The 14850-nt window shown below is 42.7% G+C and overlaps 1 protein-coding gene across 4 annotated transcripts in view; it reads right to left on the reverse strand.

The window, feature by feature from the left end:
* LOC149857707 (clathrin heavy chain 1-like) overlaps positions 1–14850 on the reverse strand; it is a 45842-nt gene that overhangs the window by 6036 nt on the left and 24956 nt on the right. For all 4 annotated transcript variants that reach the window (XM_090063797.1, XM_090063800.1, XM_090063799.1 and 1 more), the window contains exons 11-30: positions 14525–14662; positions 14037–14201; positions 13391–13571; positions 12809–12972; positions 11455–11580; positions 10724–10866; positions 9604–9838; positions 8289–8411; positions 7690–7835; positions 6806–6989; positions 6270–6462; positions 5642–5799; positions 5325–5489; positions 4683–4790; positions 4032–4199; positions 3793–3942; positions 3515–3646; positions 2986–3096; positions 2281–2451; positions 467–688 (exon numbers count right to left, since the gene is read on the reverse strand). In XM_090063797.1, the coding sequence (XP_089919923.1) occupies positions 467–688; positions 2281–2451; positions 2986–3096; positions 3515–3646; positions 3793–3942; positions 4032–4199; positions 4683–4790; positions 5325–5489; positions 5642–5799; positions 6270–6462; positions 6806–6989; positions 7690–7835; positions 8289–8411; positions 9604–9838; positions 10724–10866; positions 11455–11580; positions 12809–12972; positions 13391–13571; positions 14037–14201; positions 14525–14662 (3183 nt within the window). The remainder of the gene's footprint in view (positions 1–466; positions 689–2280; positions 2452–2985; positions 3097–3514; positions 3647–3792; positions 3943–4031; positions 4200–4682; positions 4791–5324; positions 5490–5641; positions 5800–6269; positions 6463–6805; positions 6990–7689; positions 7836–8288; positions 8412–9603; positions 9839–10723; positions 10867–11454; positions 11581–12808; positions 12973–13390; positions 13572–14036; positions 14202–14524; positions 14663–14850) is intronic.

The following is a 14850-nucleotide window of genomic DNA, read 5'->3' on the forward strand; positions in this document are numbered from 1 at the left end:
AGATTACAGTCAAGAGCCATGATGTTGAGTCTAGAACAGAAAAAAAAAGCAGCCAGAAGAGAGACACCCCCCCCTTCCAGTTTTAAAGGGCACTTGCACTGCCCAACTGAAGCATCTGCAGTTTAAAAGCTACAGCCAGGCCACATGTGTGAACAAGGCAACATTTGACTTGCTTTTCCTGATGGGAGTTTGGAGTCACAAGTCCAACTTTGGTGACCAGTCATAGCTCATACTTAGGTCTTTTAAAACCTGACAGTTAATGTCCAATCAAACTAAGCCAAGTTATAAGTGCATCCAATCTGAACAGCAAGAGTGAAATCAAAAAACACAGGAGAGAACCTCCCTCTCAAACTAGCCTTTGAGAAGAATTCTGTACAATGAAGTCCATGGCTTGTCAAGCAAGACATTTACAAACAAAATAGATTAGGGTAAAGAACCGAGCTTTCCAAGAGAAACAAATACTCACTTTGGTAAGGTATTCCCTCATCACCTGGATGAAATAAGGCATTGCAAAGTCCATGATGTTATGCCTCCAGGCCAACTCAAGGACTACATCTGGATGCAGCAAGTCATAGCATGTGAAGAGACAAGCTGCAAAACATTCCTGCTTCCCTTCTTCCAGGAACCATTGGAGCAGTTTCTCTGCCAGCTCTGCATCTTTAGACTCTGCAGCATACTGCATAGCATCCTACAACAGGCAAAGTGTTTAATGAGTTTCATGAAGTTGCTTCAAACCCAAGTTCCAAGCAAGCCAGGTTTGATTTGGTTTGGAGTTTGTTTTTGTTTTTTTAAAAAAAAAACCAAACAAAACACACACCACACTGAAAGCTGACCACCACAAAATATAAAGGGGTGCTTTGGACAAAAAACACCATCAAGGCAAGCTGATAGCAAAGCAAACTTTAAAAGCCTTTAGAACTAGACACCCTTAAACTTCTGTACAAGTAGCAAGACCTATATACCTGCCAGTAGCAAATATCTGTTGGCTAGTGCTTTTATACAAAGCCTTAAAAGTAGCTAATACAACTTACAAAATAGCTGGTTTCAGCTGTGCCTACCCACACAATTTGTTGGTGTCAAGTTGTTTTAAAACTTGGTATTACACATAATCCTTATGAAATGCTGGATTAGCACCTCATATACACATTCAAAGTCACATTTGTTTGTTCAAATGGCCTTCCTGTTAACAACTGATATCTACGATGTGTCAGAGTCTGTTGAGATAAAATACTTCATTAAGGAGCTCCAACACTTAGCTTTCCTGGATTATTCCAAGGCCAACCACAGAATTGCTGCTATCAGGCAGTGTTTTAAAAGCCAGTTTGAGTGGCAACTGCAGAAGTGTTATCTCCTCCAAACAGACAGGATTGCGTTAAGTATATGTTTATACACAGGAATCATGGCTTCTTACCCATTACCTGGATCAAAATGTGTCCTTTGCTTGCATATCCCAGCTCTCCCCCTTCCCCCACCTTTTGTATTCAAATAACTCACTCCACTCTTGGGCTGCACTATGCTCATACTTTCACAGCATCTGAAGTGAGCCTGGAGTTTATAGAAGTCTGTGGTCAGTATCTTCAGTTTGACCACAAGGTACATATCTATCTGGCCTTCAGGGGGAATAATAGCCAGTAACCCATCATTAGACACCTGTCTTAGCCTCAAAATCTTGACTCGCTTCCTCAGAAAGTCTGTCAATTTGACATTTTGCATTCCCTGGTACTGCTCAACAGAAAAAAGTAGTAGGGTTTCTTATTTATTGGACCTCAATAGCAATATTATTTCACCTAGGCTTCAAAATGCTTAGTTAGGTCACAAGGATTCATGGCAAGACACTGCTGCCTCATTTAGGAGGCAGTTGACAAATCTCAGTCCATACCACTCTAATGTGTACTTAGGCCATCAACTTGCTTGTATATGCACCGTCACCAGTATCCCTCTAGATACAGGCCAAGTACATACCTGGGCCATTCTAGCTGAATTTTAACCGCAAAATCTTAACTTAAACAGGGAAAGCACTTCAAACTATGGGCAGGGCTCCAACCTCATGAGACACAGTGGCAAAGCTACAGCTCTATGAATATAAATTAGTCTCAGAGCAAGAATGTCACCCATATTCCGAAACACTTCCCCCCCCCCCCACAATAAGAGGCATCTTGCTTAATACCAGGCATTCAAGAGCCCAAATTGAAGAGTCAAAGCTTGAACCAGTTTCAAGACTGACAACATTCCAATTTACATGGCTTGAAGACTCCTTTGCTCCTCCAAAAAGGAACAAACCTTGTAGAGACGATCCTTCTTGCAGAGTTCCACACTTTGTTTCCAGCGATTGTTCCCCTTGTACAAGTATGCTGCAATACGCCTGAATTCGATCAGTTCATGCTTCTCTAGACGCTGAGCCAGTGTGATGTTATCAAAGTTGTCATAAGCATCAATAGAAGCTCTCAAACCCTGTTTCAGAAAAAGAACCATTAGTTGCAAGACATCAGGCAAGCTTTTGAATGGCTTCTAGAAAAGGCAGAGCCCCCCAGAAGAATACATAAGCCCGAGTTGCTGCATGGCTAAAGGTGATGTCAACTGTAAGTTACAGAAGCTATAACAAAAAACTCTTCCTAGCACCTCCTGCTCAGTTTTGAAGAACTGGCTTTGGAACAAAAAGCTCAAAATCAGTTCCACAAGGCTTACACAATTATCCAGGTAGATTTAAGAGTGCCTCCATTCAGGAGCTCCTTCCTCCCCCTTTGATCTCTTCAAAAAGTGGAAAGCCATTCCATTTCTGGAAGTGAGCTTTAAAAGTTGAAAAAAAGTAACAAAAAAATTAGCCATGCAGGGCACAAAACATGGTAAGTTCACAGCAGCCTGTAGGGATGTTATGGGAAATGAGCAAAAACAGGGAGGTAGGAGAGCCAATCCAGCTTCTGGTTTGTGGACAGAGGCACCAAATCACCCTGCAACTCCACATAGGGTTCTATGGGGAAGGCTTACCTGGTAGTCTTCTTCTTCTGTCAGAAGGTTGTTTAGAGCCTCATTGACTCCTTTGTTGTTGTGGTTCTGGACTGAGCGCAGGTAAGGCTTCACTAGAGGCAACTGATTTACCTGGAATAAAAAAAAGGAGGCATGCATCAAATGCTATGGTCAGTTACTGAGCTGTGTGCATGCATCTGATCAGCTCTTCAAGGGCAGCAGCAGTCACTGCTGTCATACAAAACTATTAGGGGAATAGCCAGCAGCTCAAAAGTAGTTCAGAGAAACTGCTGGCAGGAAAGAAATCTTAGCAGAAAAAAAAAAAAAAAAAAGTTTAAAAAGCTCTGAAACAATTCTGACCTTTCCATTACTACACCAAATCTGGGGAGATGCAACTAGCTCTACTCCATGGCATTCAAGTACTATTTAGACTCCTAGCCTTGTAAGCAGTTGAGACCTAGTTTCTCAGGCCACTGCCTAGAAAAAAGAGCCACTCTGGGAAGGTCTCAAAAGAAAGCTTTGTTTCCAATATGTACAGCCATTATCTCACCTTTGCAAAGAAGCTAACTGTTCTGGTGTGGTCCAGCCGTGGAGATAACACCAGCAGAAGATCATTAATCAGCAGAGGTTTGTAGTCCAAATAGAACTGCAGGGCTTTGTAATACAGCTCCACATTGGCCACCTAGATAGGCAGGAACAGGGAGTTCAGAGATCGTTCCTTCTCCTTTGGAAGTTCTACACAACATTAATGATCCTTCATGGATTTGAAGCTTGGTGACAACCTGAGCACCTACTTTAGCAGGATCTCACAAGCTAGCTGCCATTTACCTTGGCAATTATATCTTTGAACTGTCCTTCTTTCCAAGCATCAGTGGGATGGTTCATCATTGTGATTATTGCATTGTCATACTCTTCATACTTGTCATACAGGAAGACCAGTTCTGCCCAGAGGTGAGCCTGTTCAGCAGCTCTGAGCACCTGGGACAGGACAGAAGATGTTAAAAGGGGGGCATGTCAAGCAGTCACTCAACCACTCCCTAGGCACTTGATATTATGCAGAGATCTACCTTTGGAATGTTAACTCTAGACCAGAAGAGTTCTAGATGTTCTCTCATCTTCTGAGGCTTGAATTTGGAGTACAAGATGGCCAATTCTGTGAACATTCCCATGTGAGCACGCTCAAGGCCCAAAGCAGCTTCCAAGAGAGCAATCAGCTCTTCAAAGTAGCCACGATCCTGCAATGAAGGGGGATGTTATTTGGAGACTTACAGGAAAAAAGGCAAGGAAGTTCAAAAAGGATTTAACCCCTATAGCTTAGTTGAAGTTCTTCTGTGGTAGAGTAACATTTGGATTTTAGCAGGAGTAGGGCTTAGCAGAAGACCCCTCCTCCATTTCACTGAAGGGTGATAGAAAAAAAAAAAAAAAAAAAAAAAGCAGTGACATGACAACTCCAAGGGCAGGTGGGGGGGGAAGGGGTGCACATGTACATGCTCCCCTACAGTGGAAGTTTCCCCATCTGTTGTCTGCTCCAAGTACACCATCCTCCTGCTCCTTTCACAAACTTTGAGGTTACATTTAAAAAGTGTTTTACACAAGTTCCATTAAGTTGACAGAACAGAAGCTTGTCACTTTGAGATCTAGCAAAACTATTCCTCAGTTCTGAGGATTTTTAGTTTATGGCTAGTTTCTTAGGTCATTAAGAAAAAAAAACCCATCACCTGATAGTAGCTAATCAGCTCTTCAAGTTCGTCAGCATGAATTACTATATGCAAGCCACATATCTGTGCTAATCGGAATTCTTTTCCATCCACACAGGCAAAGCACACCTACAATGAAGAGTTTGGACACTAGTCAGGATTTGGACATCCAGTTAGTGATCAATTTTTCAACTAAGTGGAAAAACCAAAAGTTTGTACATAAAAAATGCAAGATGACATCTCCTTGATCTATTTTTCCAGCATCTTGGATTGCCACCCTTAAAAACAGAAGAGGTACCAAGTCAAAATAAGAACTTGATTTTGCCTAGTTAAGAAATTTGTAGCATGCAATTCTTTAAAAACAGCAATAAGCAGCTTCAGGGCTGGCCACTTCTTACAGGTAATTCTGTGAAGTCTAATTTGAGTTGCCCATGTTCCGCAATTACAAACTACAAGCAAGGTTTGCCAACAGGCAAGTGCTCTAGAGAGAGAAAAAAAAAAAAAAAAGAGGAGAACAGCCTAAAACTTTCAGAAGTATTAGTCCAAATGGCACTCATAGGAGTATCCATCTCTAGATTGGAAAGGGCACATCACTGGATACTCAGAAGCACTAGCATTGGCTCGGACAGGTTTGGAGTTCAAGATGAAAGCACAATAGCTTACCTCCTTCCATGTCCTGGTGCTGTTGGCTTTGCGGCCACTATCCACTGCTGCCTGGTACTCTCCAAGGTGTACCAAGGTAGATGCCAAACGACCAAAGTTAGACACATTGTTGTAGAGCAGCTTGGCTGCTTCATACATTCTTTCATCATAGCAGCGATCACCAACCTAGAGACAAGGACCCAAGGTATTTGGATTAGATAATGGAGAGGGAGAGAAAAAAAAACCACACACACACACACCACACAAAAAAGGGAATTCCAACAACCTTGAGATTTTAAAGTCTACAGGCCATCAACAAGTATTTAAGCAGAACATACCTGTTGTATATGGGCATTGTTAGGACCACTAATGAACTCCTCCAGCTCTGACAGGCGGTTGGTTTTTGCCAAAGCAAAAATGAGTTCAGTTTCCACATAAGACTCTCGGGCCTTTTTCCTGGCCATTTGCAAGAATTTAACCAGATCCTCCCAGTTGTCTTAAAAGATTAAAAAAGAGTTAGTTAAACCTCTTATCCTAAATTCATTTCTATGCAATTTCTCCTTTTCCAGACTCAATTCTCTAGAGGACAAACCATGTAGAGCAAGTTGTTGTACCAGAGTGGATATGTAGAAGTCACTGGGCAGTCTTATTAGGATATTTATAACCACCCCTCTTAGAGTTCTTTAAAAGGGAAAGAACAATGCAATACAAATAAGCTACACACTGCAGTTTCAAAGAATTCAAGTCAAATAAAAGCAATTCAGTAGGCTGTGCCAAGTACTAGTCTCTCCTGGACAGCAATGACCAAGACTGGTCAAAATCCTCTAGTACGTGGGCCCAAGTGAGAATACTATTAATCCTTTTTAAAAGTGCTTTCTCTTCCAAGAACTCAAACTGCAGCTCATATCTCCAAGCACTTGTGTGTGGCAAGCCTGCTTAATTACAGATTGAGAGTCTTTGGCTTACTATTTCTATTAGCTGCCTGAACCACTTCCATGTAAGCAGAGGGATCATCAGCCTTTATGTAAGAGTCAATGGCTTCCTTCACCAGGTCCTTCTGAAGCTGTGCTCTGGCTAGTTGGCTCCAGACAGCTGGCTCATTACACCTCTCAGCAAATTCATAGGCACGGTCAAGGTTGCCTATATGCTCTATCAGCACCTAGGAGTAGGAGGGAAAAAAAGGGAGTGCTCCTTAAGAACAGGCATTCTGGAGAGAAAGGTTAGACTAAGACAAGTCCAAGCAAAAAAAGGAGGTCCTTCTTCCCATGCCCAACTGTTTTTGGGAGACCACTTCCCCACCAAGAAAGAATGAAGCAATTAAGCCATAAGACTATTCATATTCTAGATAAAAAACAAACAAACACAAACAAAAACACACCACTACACAAATACCACCCTTGACCTTTGGGTTCCTTTTATGGGAAACTGTTTGGTATATTGGTCATTCACCCTCCCACCCCATTTCACCCATGGTAAAGAAGCCACCAGTAACAGCATCTCACTTGTATTGCAGATGTGTTGACATCAAATTTCCGAAAGATGGCAAAGGCTTCTTCATACAACTCATTGCTGATAGCAATGTTTGCAATGTCTGGGGCATCATAGTTATCCAACCGATTGATGTATTCCATCACACGAGTGCGATCAGCCTTAATGGCAGTCAGGATCAGTAGATTCTGCAGGTTCCTTTAAGAGCCACAGGCAATGCATTTAGAATATTAGGTAGCATTATCCAACCCATTAAAATCAGGCAAAACTCCAGAAGCAGACTCCTGCCTTTCTACATCCTGAAAGGTACTTGCATAGAGTTTTGCCAAGTGCCTACAAGCAAGTAATCAAATAATTAAAGCTAAGCCAACTCTAATATTAGTACAGCAAAAGTGGTGTTAGCCAGCTCTTTATTAGCTGGAAAGCTATTAAACCAACGTCCAAGGGATGCAGCAAAAGCAAGACGGGAAGTACCACTTCCGGGTTTCACTGCTGCCGCCACGAGCAGAGTTCTTGCCATTTTTTCAGCCTGTGGCTCAGGGCAAAAAGTAGCCTGCACATGGTCCCCCTCCCTGTCCCCCAGCACATGGAGGCCAGGGAGTACACATTTGATTATCTAGCATCCCCCATTCCTAGGGGATGCCAGATAAGATGTACAGTAAAAGCTTTGTCATTTCCAAATTGCTTCACTTTTACTCAGTTAAAGCGAGATATTACTTTGACGGTCATCTTTGCTAGGAGGTCTTGATGCCACTGAAGTCGTTAGACTACTTTTATGCATCTAGGAGTCAGTGGTTCAGCTCTGTTCATGTAGTGCTAGCAGAGGAACAACCCAAGTAGTTCTTTCCTTAACAAGTTTCTCAAAAAACCAGGAAGGTGGTATGTGGATGCCCCCTACCTATGCTCACTGAACACAGAGTTGTCCAATACTATCTTTTCCAGCAGCTCAATTAGTTCGTTGGGAAGGTCTGCAGTCATGAAGGCTTTCACTGTAACAGAAACTTCTTCTGGATCCTGTGTTTCTGACAAAGCTGTCTGAACAACCTGGGTTGGAAGAACAGAGTTGGAAGGCTTAGTCTAGTCCAATTCCAACTCATTAAGTTACCAGCCCAAGCTATAAAGCAGAATAAGCATCTTCCCCCCCACCCAGCAAATTAGAAAGTTCTAAAGCATTGCTATTTCTGTATTGCCTGATAGTCAGGAGAACCATTTCTTTTGGTCCACTTCTAGAAAAAGGAGGGGAAAAAAAAAAAAAGGTCTAGCCTCTCAGTACTCTAGGGTAGGCTCACTGCACTACACTCCAACCTCTAGACTGTAGAAGCTCAAGGAAGAAAGCTACAGATTAAAATATGCACCAACTGCAATGGCTAGCCATAGAGGACTTTTAGATGAGTGCAAACACTACCTGCTTAACATGAGTCAGCTGCAAGAGCAAAAAGGGATTCTGAAGTCCAGTACTCAAGACTAGACTTTTGTTGCTAGCTACTTCTACCATACCTGATCAATGAGCTGTCGCCTGAATGGATTGTTTTCTTCAAGAACGTTTGCCCAAAGTTCTGGATCCTTCCTGCGTACAAGGTAGCGGGCCTCACTCTTGAACAAGGAGTTCTCATTACAAACCTATACCACAAGAGACATTAAACACTGAAAGTTGTGCATGTTCAGTAGAAAGTAAAATTAAGCTTTTCATTCAACTCTTGGCCACAAGTTTTGAGTTGTCAACTAGAGTTTGTTCCAGCTGCAACTCAAGTGATAGATTCCAAGCTGGAGTTTGTATCTCTGCTCTGTAAAGCTTGCAGAAAACTAGAACTTCTACAGAGCTCCTGGGACTTTGATTCTGCTTAAGATTAGGTGTCAGACATCCCATTTATGGCAGATAGGAATAGATACCATTGAGATGTTGAAACTTTTATAGTCAGAGAAAATGGTGCATGTGGACTTAGTTTCTGAATGCAGGAACTCACCTAGTCTTGCTCTGCTTCATTGCCACAGAATGATGATATTAAGATCATGGTAGAAGAAAATGTAACACTCCAAAACAGTCCCATGAATTAAACAGCAGATCACATAAGTAGTTACAACTCACCAATTTTATGTTGAGCTAAGCCTAGCTACATATATAGTTAGAGGCCACTTGACACTTGTACCAGTAAGTCAATATCGACTCTCAGTAATGTGTCTGAAGGGGGAGGTCCAAGATCAATTTTCCTTCCATTATTTGGAATAGAGTACCAAGATACAAGCTTTAGTAAGTACTGTCAAAGACTAAAACCCATGTTATTTTAGTACCAGCAGTCCATCACCCTTCCCTCTGCTTTATGTGCATGCAGTAATTAAGGACTGTCCTCTGGGAAAGTGGTTAAGATTTCCCATGCTCAGACTAGTCAGTTTGGAGACAAAAAAGTTAAGCTACTGGAAGAGATGGGAGCCCCTTTTCAAGTGAACAGAGGTGCTCTGTGTAATATTCACAACCCACACCCAGAGAGGAAGCCTGGAAAGTCAGGGCCAGCTACTATCAGCTGGCAGCTGATCCAGAAGCTTTCCAAAAGCCAAAAAAGGGAGTAGTCAGCCAGCTTTTCAGATGCGTTTTGCATTTTGCCTATGCTGCATAACTGCTGCATCATTACTGCAGGTACAATGATTTATATTACCAGTCATCACATAGTGAAGGACAGAGGGCTCTCATGGCACCAAAGCAAGCAGCTTGCCAGTATTGGTATGGAGTAGGTATCTAGTCAATCTAGTTGTCTGAAAGCTTAAGACATTCACTTCTGTATTTAAAGCAAAATACTGCAAAAAGAATTTGGCTAACCTTAATAAGTTCAAGATCACACTGGCCCCTCTCATAAGCAACACAGGCCAAGTGCGGGTCCCTTTTTTCACAGTATTTGCCTACAACACGGCTGTCATAGTAAGGATTCTCACGGAGGAATCGCTCTGGGTTGTTATTACTGTCAATGTAGATTTTGGCCAGAGCATTGTGGGTGGCAGGTTCTTCACAGCCTTCGTGAATTCTAGATTCAAGCCACGGCAGCAGCAATTTGAGCCTTTGGAGAAATAGAAAAAAAAAAAAGAGATAGAAGCATGCTGCATACACTTTTTACAACCCAAGCATGAAAACTTAAGTCTGTCAATAATAGGTTTACTCCTGGACTCTGTCCAGTGGAGAACCATCCATCTGGGTCTTCAAGATATTCTTATGAGTGAGCATCTCTACCCAACCTATGAAGTAGCTGTCTGAAGTGACCCTTTATTTTTACTGGAAGGTGCATTCGTGTTCCACAGCTTTTCCAAGGAGGGCAACTAGAACAGCAAAGGAAGAACATGCAAAAGCTTCACAGGTTCAAGAAGAGTATGCATGAGGAGGACCTATTTAAGCAGTAAATGAGGAAGATCTTGGTCACCAGCTGGCACTGAACTAGGGAGAATGTTTTAGTAAACAAGACAGGAGGTAGTGTTCAGATTCTGTTAGTGGTTAACAGGAATGAGTTCTGTGAACCAAGGCATCTGCCAGGTGACAGGAGAAGACAGCCAGCCAGCCAGCCAGCCAGCTCAGGGCAGTACTCAGTAATTGGCTTGGTTCCAATTTTTTCCAAAAAACTTGTAACCCAGTGTTTGTGACTGAAGGCTCTCCCACACTTCAGTTAGATACCTGCAAGTGTACCCCTCACCCCAGGTTTCAGGAAGCTATACAGGAAGAGCCTTAAAAGCTTGGAATCTTGGGGAAATTAAGCTTCCCTGTCCATTTAAATAAACGGAAAAAAATTCTTGTCTACTTCTCTACATCCAAGTACCCCCTTCCCTGATCCAGTGAAGCAGGCCAAGAGGGCACAGTTATTCTTTTTGCTTTTGAGCAACTCTGAAGCAATGCTTGTAAACAACTGTAAAAGCCATTTATCAGCATCAAGTACCTTTATATTCTCCAGACTTACCTATTTCTTTTTTCCACTTCAGCCACCAACTCATCTGTTGAGAACTGGCCTCTAACCACCATAATCAAGTTCTTAATAACATCCTCAGAACAATCCACATCAAGCAGCCCTCCAACAACTGCTGGTATACGACTTGGATTCACCTAGAAGCCATCACTAAGATTTAGTTCAGGGCTTAGTAGCTATACAACCAGGAGATAAAAAAAGAATTCAGACTTGACTGCAAGTCAGTCTGCTATTGGAAGTTGTGGAGCCACACACCAGCATGGCTCAGTATTTCTGGCATAGATATACATTAGTAGCATGTGCTCTCATCCACAAGTACTGTGCTCCCAAGTTTAAAAACAAACATTCCAAAAGTAGCAAGTTTGGTCTAAGATTTGCCATTTCATTCTTAGAGGGGTGGGAACAGATGACCTAAGCAGGGTGTGGGGCCTGGGGCAAGTAATCCACCACTGGCTTCCTTGCATGAGGCTTTGGGGGGGGGGGGGGGGGGGGGGGGGGGGGGGGGGGGGGGGGGGGGGAGGCGGGCGGCACCAAGCAGCTAGATGCAAGGCTAGCAGCAACGTTAAAAAAAAAAAAAAAAGCAGCATAGGGCAACTACCCCAGGCCCCAAAATTTGCCCATCCTACAGATGGCCTTGAGTAGAAGTTAATTATATCTGTGGTATTCTTGATTTAGGATCAGCTTCAGAAGCCAGAACTCCATGATGAGTTTGTTTTTCTTTTTACCTTCTGAACATAGATCTCTATGTACTTCTGTAGGTTGTTGCGGTACAAATAGAGAACCAGATCATGAACAAAGTCAAATCGGTCACACACAATGATCAGAGGAAGCTGGTCTGTGAGCTTGGCCTCCTATATATTTCAGGAAGAGAAGGACAAGAGGTTGGAGAAGCAAGAAAAGGCTCATTAAAATTTAAAACTGTACAGACAAGGTGGTTATCATAGCCCTCAATTTTTAGTAGCTAGCCCACTGACTGTCACTTGGGGGCTGCTATTCAGTGAAGACAGAAGTGCAGTCTGGTATCTATTTTGGAAGTCTTCCCCCAAGCCCACCCCCAATTCCTAGACAGCCAGGTGAGCTGCATTTTGACTAACTCTAAAAACTGACCAGTAATTCTTTAAATTTTGAGGTATAAAACAACAATCAAGCATTTAAGATATTAATCTTTTTAATCCAAATAGTTCATTGAGTTAGTCATCTGGGCTAAACTGTGTGAACTTCATCACAAGCCTTCTTTTGCCAAGAGTCACTCACAGGAGTAAAAGCTTGTTTTGAAGGAAACGACAAGCTTTCTGCAGTAGGCTTAGCAAGGCTGTAGGAGAGGCATCCGAGGATTTGGGTGCCACAATGCTTTGTTTTTTTATCCCCATAAGAAGTGGCCAATAGCTATTTTGGTAAAAAGTTAGCATCTAAAACAGACCTCAAGATTTGATCAGATCAGGAAACACTTGCATGCAGTCCCAGTAATATGCAAATTTATCTTAATGTAGCCCAATTATTCCTAGATGTAACCAAGAAGGACCTCTGTTAGCCTAGTATTTCTACCCCACCTCTATTTTATTGAGAAAGTTCCACCACCCCCCACACCTAGATTGTGCTGGCATCTGCCACCACTGAGAACAAGGAACAACACAGTCTCAAGATGCAGCAAGGGAAGTTTATGTTAGATGAGAAAGTGTTTCCCCAATTAGGTAGTAAAAGCAATGGACCATTACCTAAAGGCAATTATGGACTCTCTATCCCTGGAGGTTTAAAGACCCAGCTAGACAAAGCCTTGGCTGGAATGATATAGTTGGAAGGCCCTGCTTTGAGCAAGGGGCTGGACTAGATGACCTGAGGCCCCTTCCAACCCTCCCTTGCTACAATTACATTTAGTACAATTAAAGTCCCACTTGTTCCTAGAAATACTGGCAAGCTATTTAGAGCCTCACTGCCACCTAGAATTCATGAGGTATTCAGCACTCCCTGAAGTAACAGCTGGCAACTAAAGATTAGCTGTGCTAGAGCTAGTTCAGGTATCAGACACTATACTTTCAGTATTAGCACCATTTCTATTGAATAGTTCTAGACAGATGTTACCTTCAGAAAGTTTTTCACTCGTTCAGGGTTATAGCAATTGCTTTCACGACAGATCCTTTCCACTTCCTTGATTTGGCCAGTCTTGCAAGCTGCTTGGATATACTTGAAGTGGACATCAGGATCCTGGCTGAAGTTCACAATTGACCCCAGGAAGTAGAATAGTCCTAAGGGGGGGGCGCAGAAAAGATAGGTAGCCTTCAAATCTATGAACACTTCAGTGAATGATCACAACTTTGCAGAGCAGTTTAAGATAAATCATAGAACTTTGGAAATGCACTTCCAGGTAGGCAGGGTATTTTAAGATGTTTTTGGAGAGCAAAAAAAAAAAAAAAAAAAAGAAGAAGAAGAAGTTGTCACTATGGTTACTGTACACATTTCTATGAAAGGTTGCCCAGAGGCTAGGCTATCTGTATAGCTGCTAGCCTCCAGGACACTTACATACCTAGAAAAAGCCATACAGCAACTAAAATAGCTCAAGTAGTAGTGCCTAGAAGATGACTCAAAACCTGGAACAAGTCCATCAGCAACTTTCTAGAAGAAGTTTGAGCATAACAAAAAAAACCCCACAAACAAGTGCTGTACCTTCATAACTTTTGAAAGATTCAAAGAGCTCCACAAGAGACTGGGTGCCAAGCTGCTCATGGTATTTAGAAGCCACCTGCACACACAGCTGCAGATTTTGCCTGATGTTGGCCGACAGCATTGCACGCAGACACTCTACAGAGTCCTCAACCGACAGGGAGCCAAAGAAGTTCACAAGCCACTGAGAAAGACATGGAAGTTTCTTACCAGAAAGCAGAGAACAAAAGAGTTCTACCTGCTTACTGCATTTTTGCTATTCCTCTTTAACTTGGAAAAGAGATCTGCTGTATTGTTTAACCCCAGAACTGGGGTTTTAATTGGTGCATATTTCAGGACACCAAAAAGCTACAAATTCCAGCATTAAAAAGGCTATAGGCAGCAGCTGAAGGAACTGTGCTCCCCTCCATCTCTCTCTCAAGCCTAGGTCATAGACAGGTGGCCCAGTTTCTATTGGGCATGGAAAAAAGCAGCAATACCCACCCCCAGAAGAGACCCATGACAGAAGAGGTTATTTGAATTAATCTAAGGAATCCCACTCCATATTCCTGGAAAGGAGAGACTATTTCTGTTTTCAGAATGGAAGCCCCTAGTTGCTTAGAGACAAGCTAGTAACTTTAACCCAAGTAGATTCAGGTACTACTCTTACCTCGGGGTTCAAAAGGTGTGTGTGAACAACAGCACGTTTGATATCATAGAGGTCAGTGTAGTGTTCTAGGGCTCTCTGCAGCAAGCCTGCCTTTTCACATAACTGGGCAATGTGAGCACGATCATAGTGTGTAAACATTTGGTTCCCAAGAATGGCATCCGCAACCTAAGACAAACAAACATGTTAAGAAACACCTGAAAATGGCTCGTAGAGAGCCATGTCTTGGAACACAGGGAAGAACCATAAAATCAGACATTTGAGGCTTGCTATTTATTCACCTCTTTAGGGTCCCACTTCACCATATTCCTGCAGGAAGCCTTGTATTCTTGGTCAACTTTTACCTCAAGCCCAAATATCCCTCAACACTAGTCTGCCATCCCCCAAAGCTACACAACACTAGCCTCAGGGTACCATTCAGGAGTTCAAGCTTGCTTTAAACTAGGCTAAAAAAGCACAACAGTGGAGGAAAGCTTAGCTTCAGGTCTTACCTGGGGTGCATGAATTAGGTTCATTTCCAGTAGACGAGTCTGGAGATGTCCTTCAGCAGGGCAGTTGTTTTTCAGTGCATCCAGCAGAAAGGACGTGCACTGCTGAATCAGACTGTTCTCCATGAATACATCTACAATCTACAAATCCAGAAGAGATGAAGGTAGTCAGTCACCTCATTTTGGAGTACAAGGTTCCTGCATGCAAATGGTGGTTGCCTGCCTGGTCCAATACCAGATGGATTGGGGAGCAGGGAGGGGCAATTGCCAACCAGTTTGCCACTGACCATTGGTAAGGGAGCACTTAAGAGCAGCTGAATGTCTTCAAG

The sequence above is a fragment of the Crocodylus siamensis genome, chromosome 9 (genome assembly GCF_052110815.1).
Source record: "Crocodylus siamensis isolate JL-2025a chromosome 9, ASM5211081v1, whole genome shotgun sequence".
NCBI classification, from domain to species: domain Eukaryota; kingdom Metazoa; phylum Chordata; order Crocodylia; family Crocodylidae; genus Crocodylus; species Crocodylus siamensis.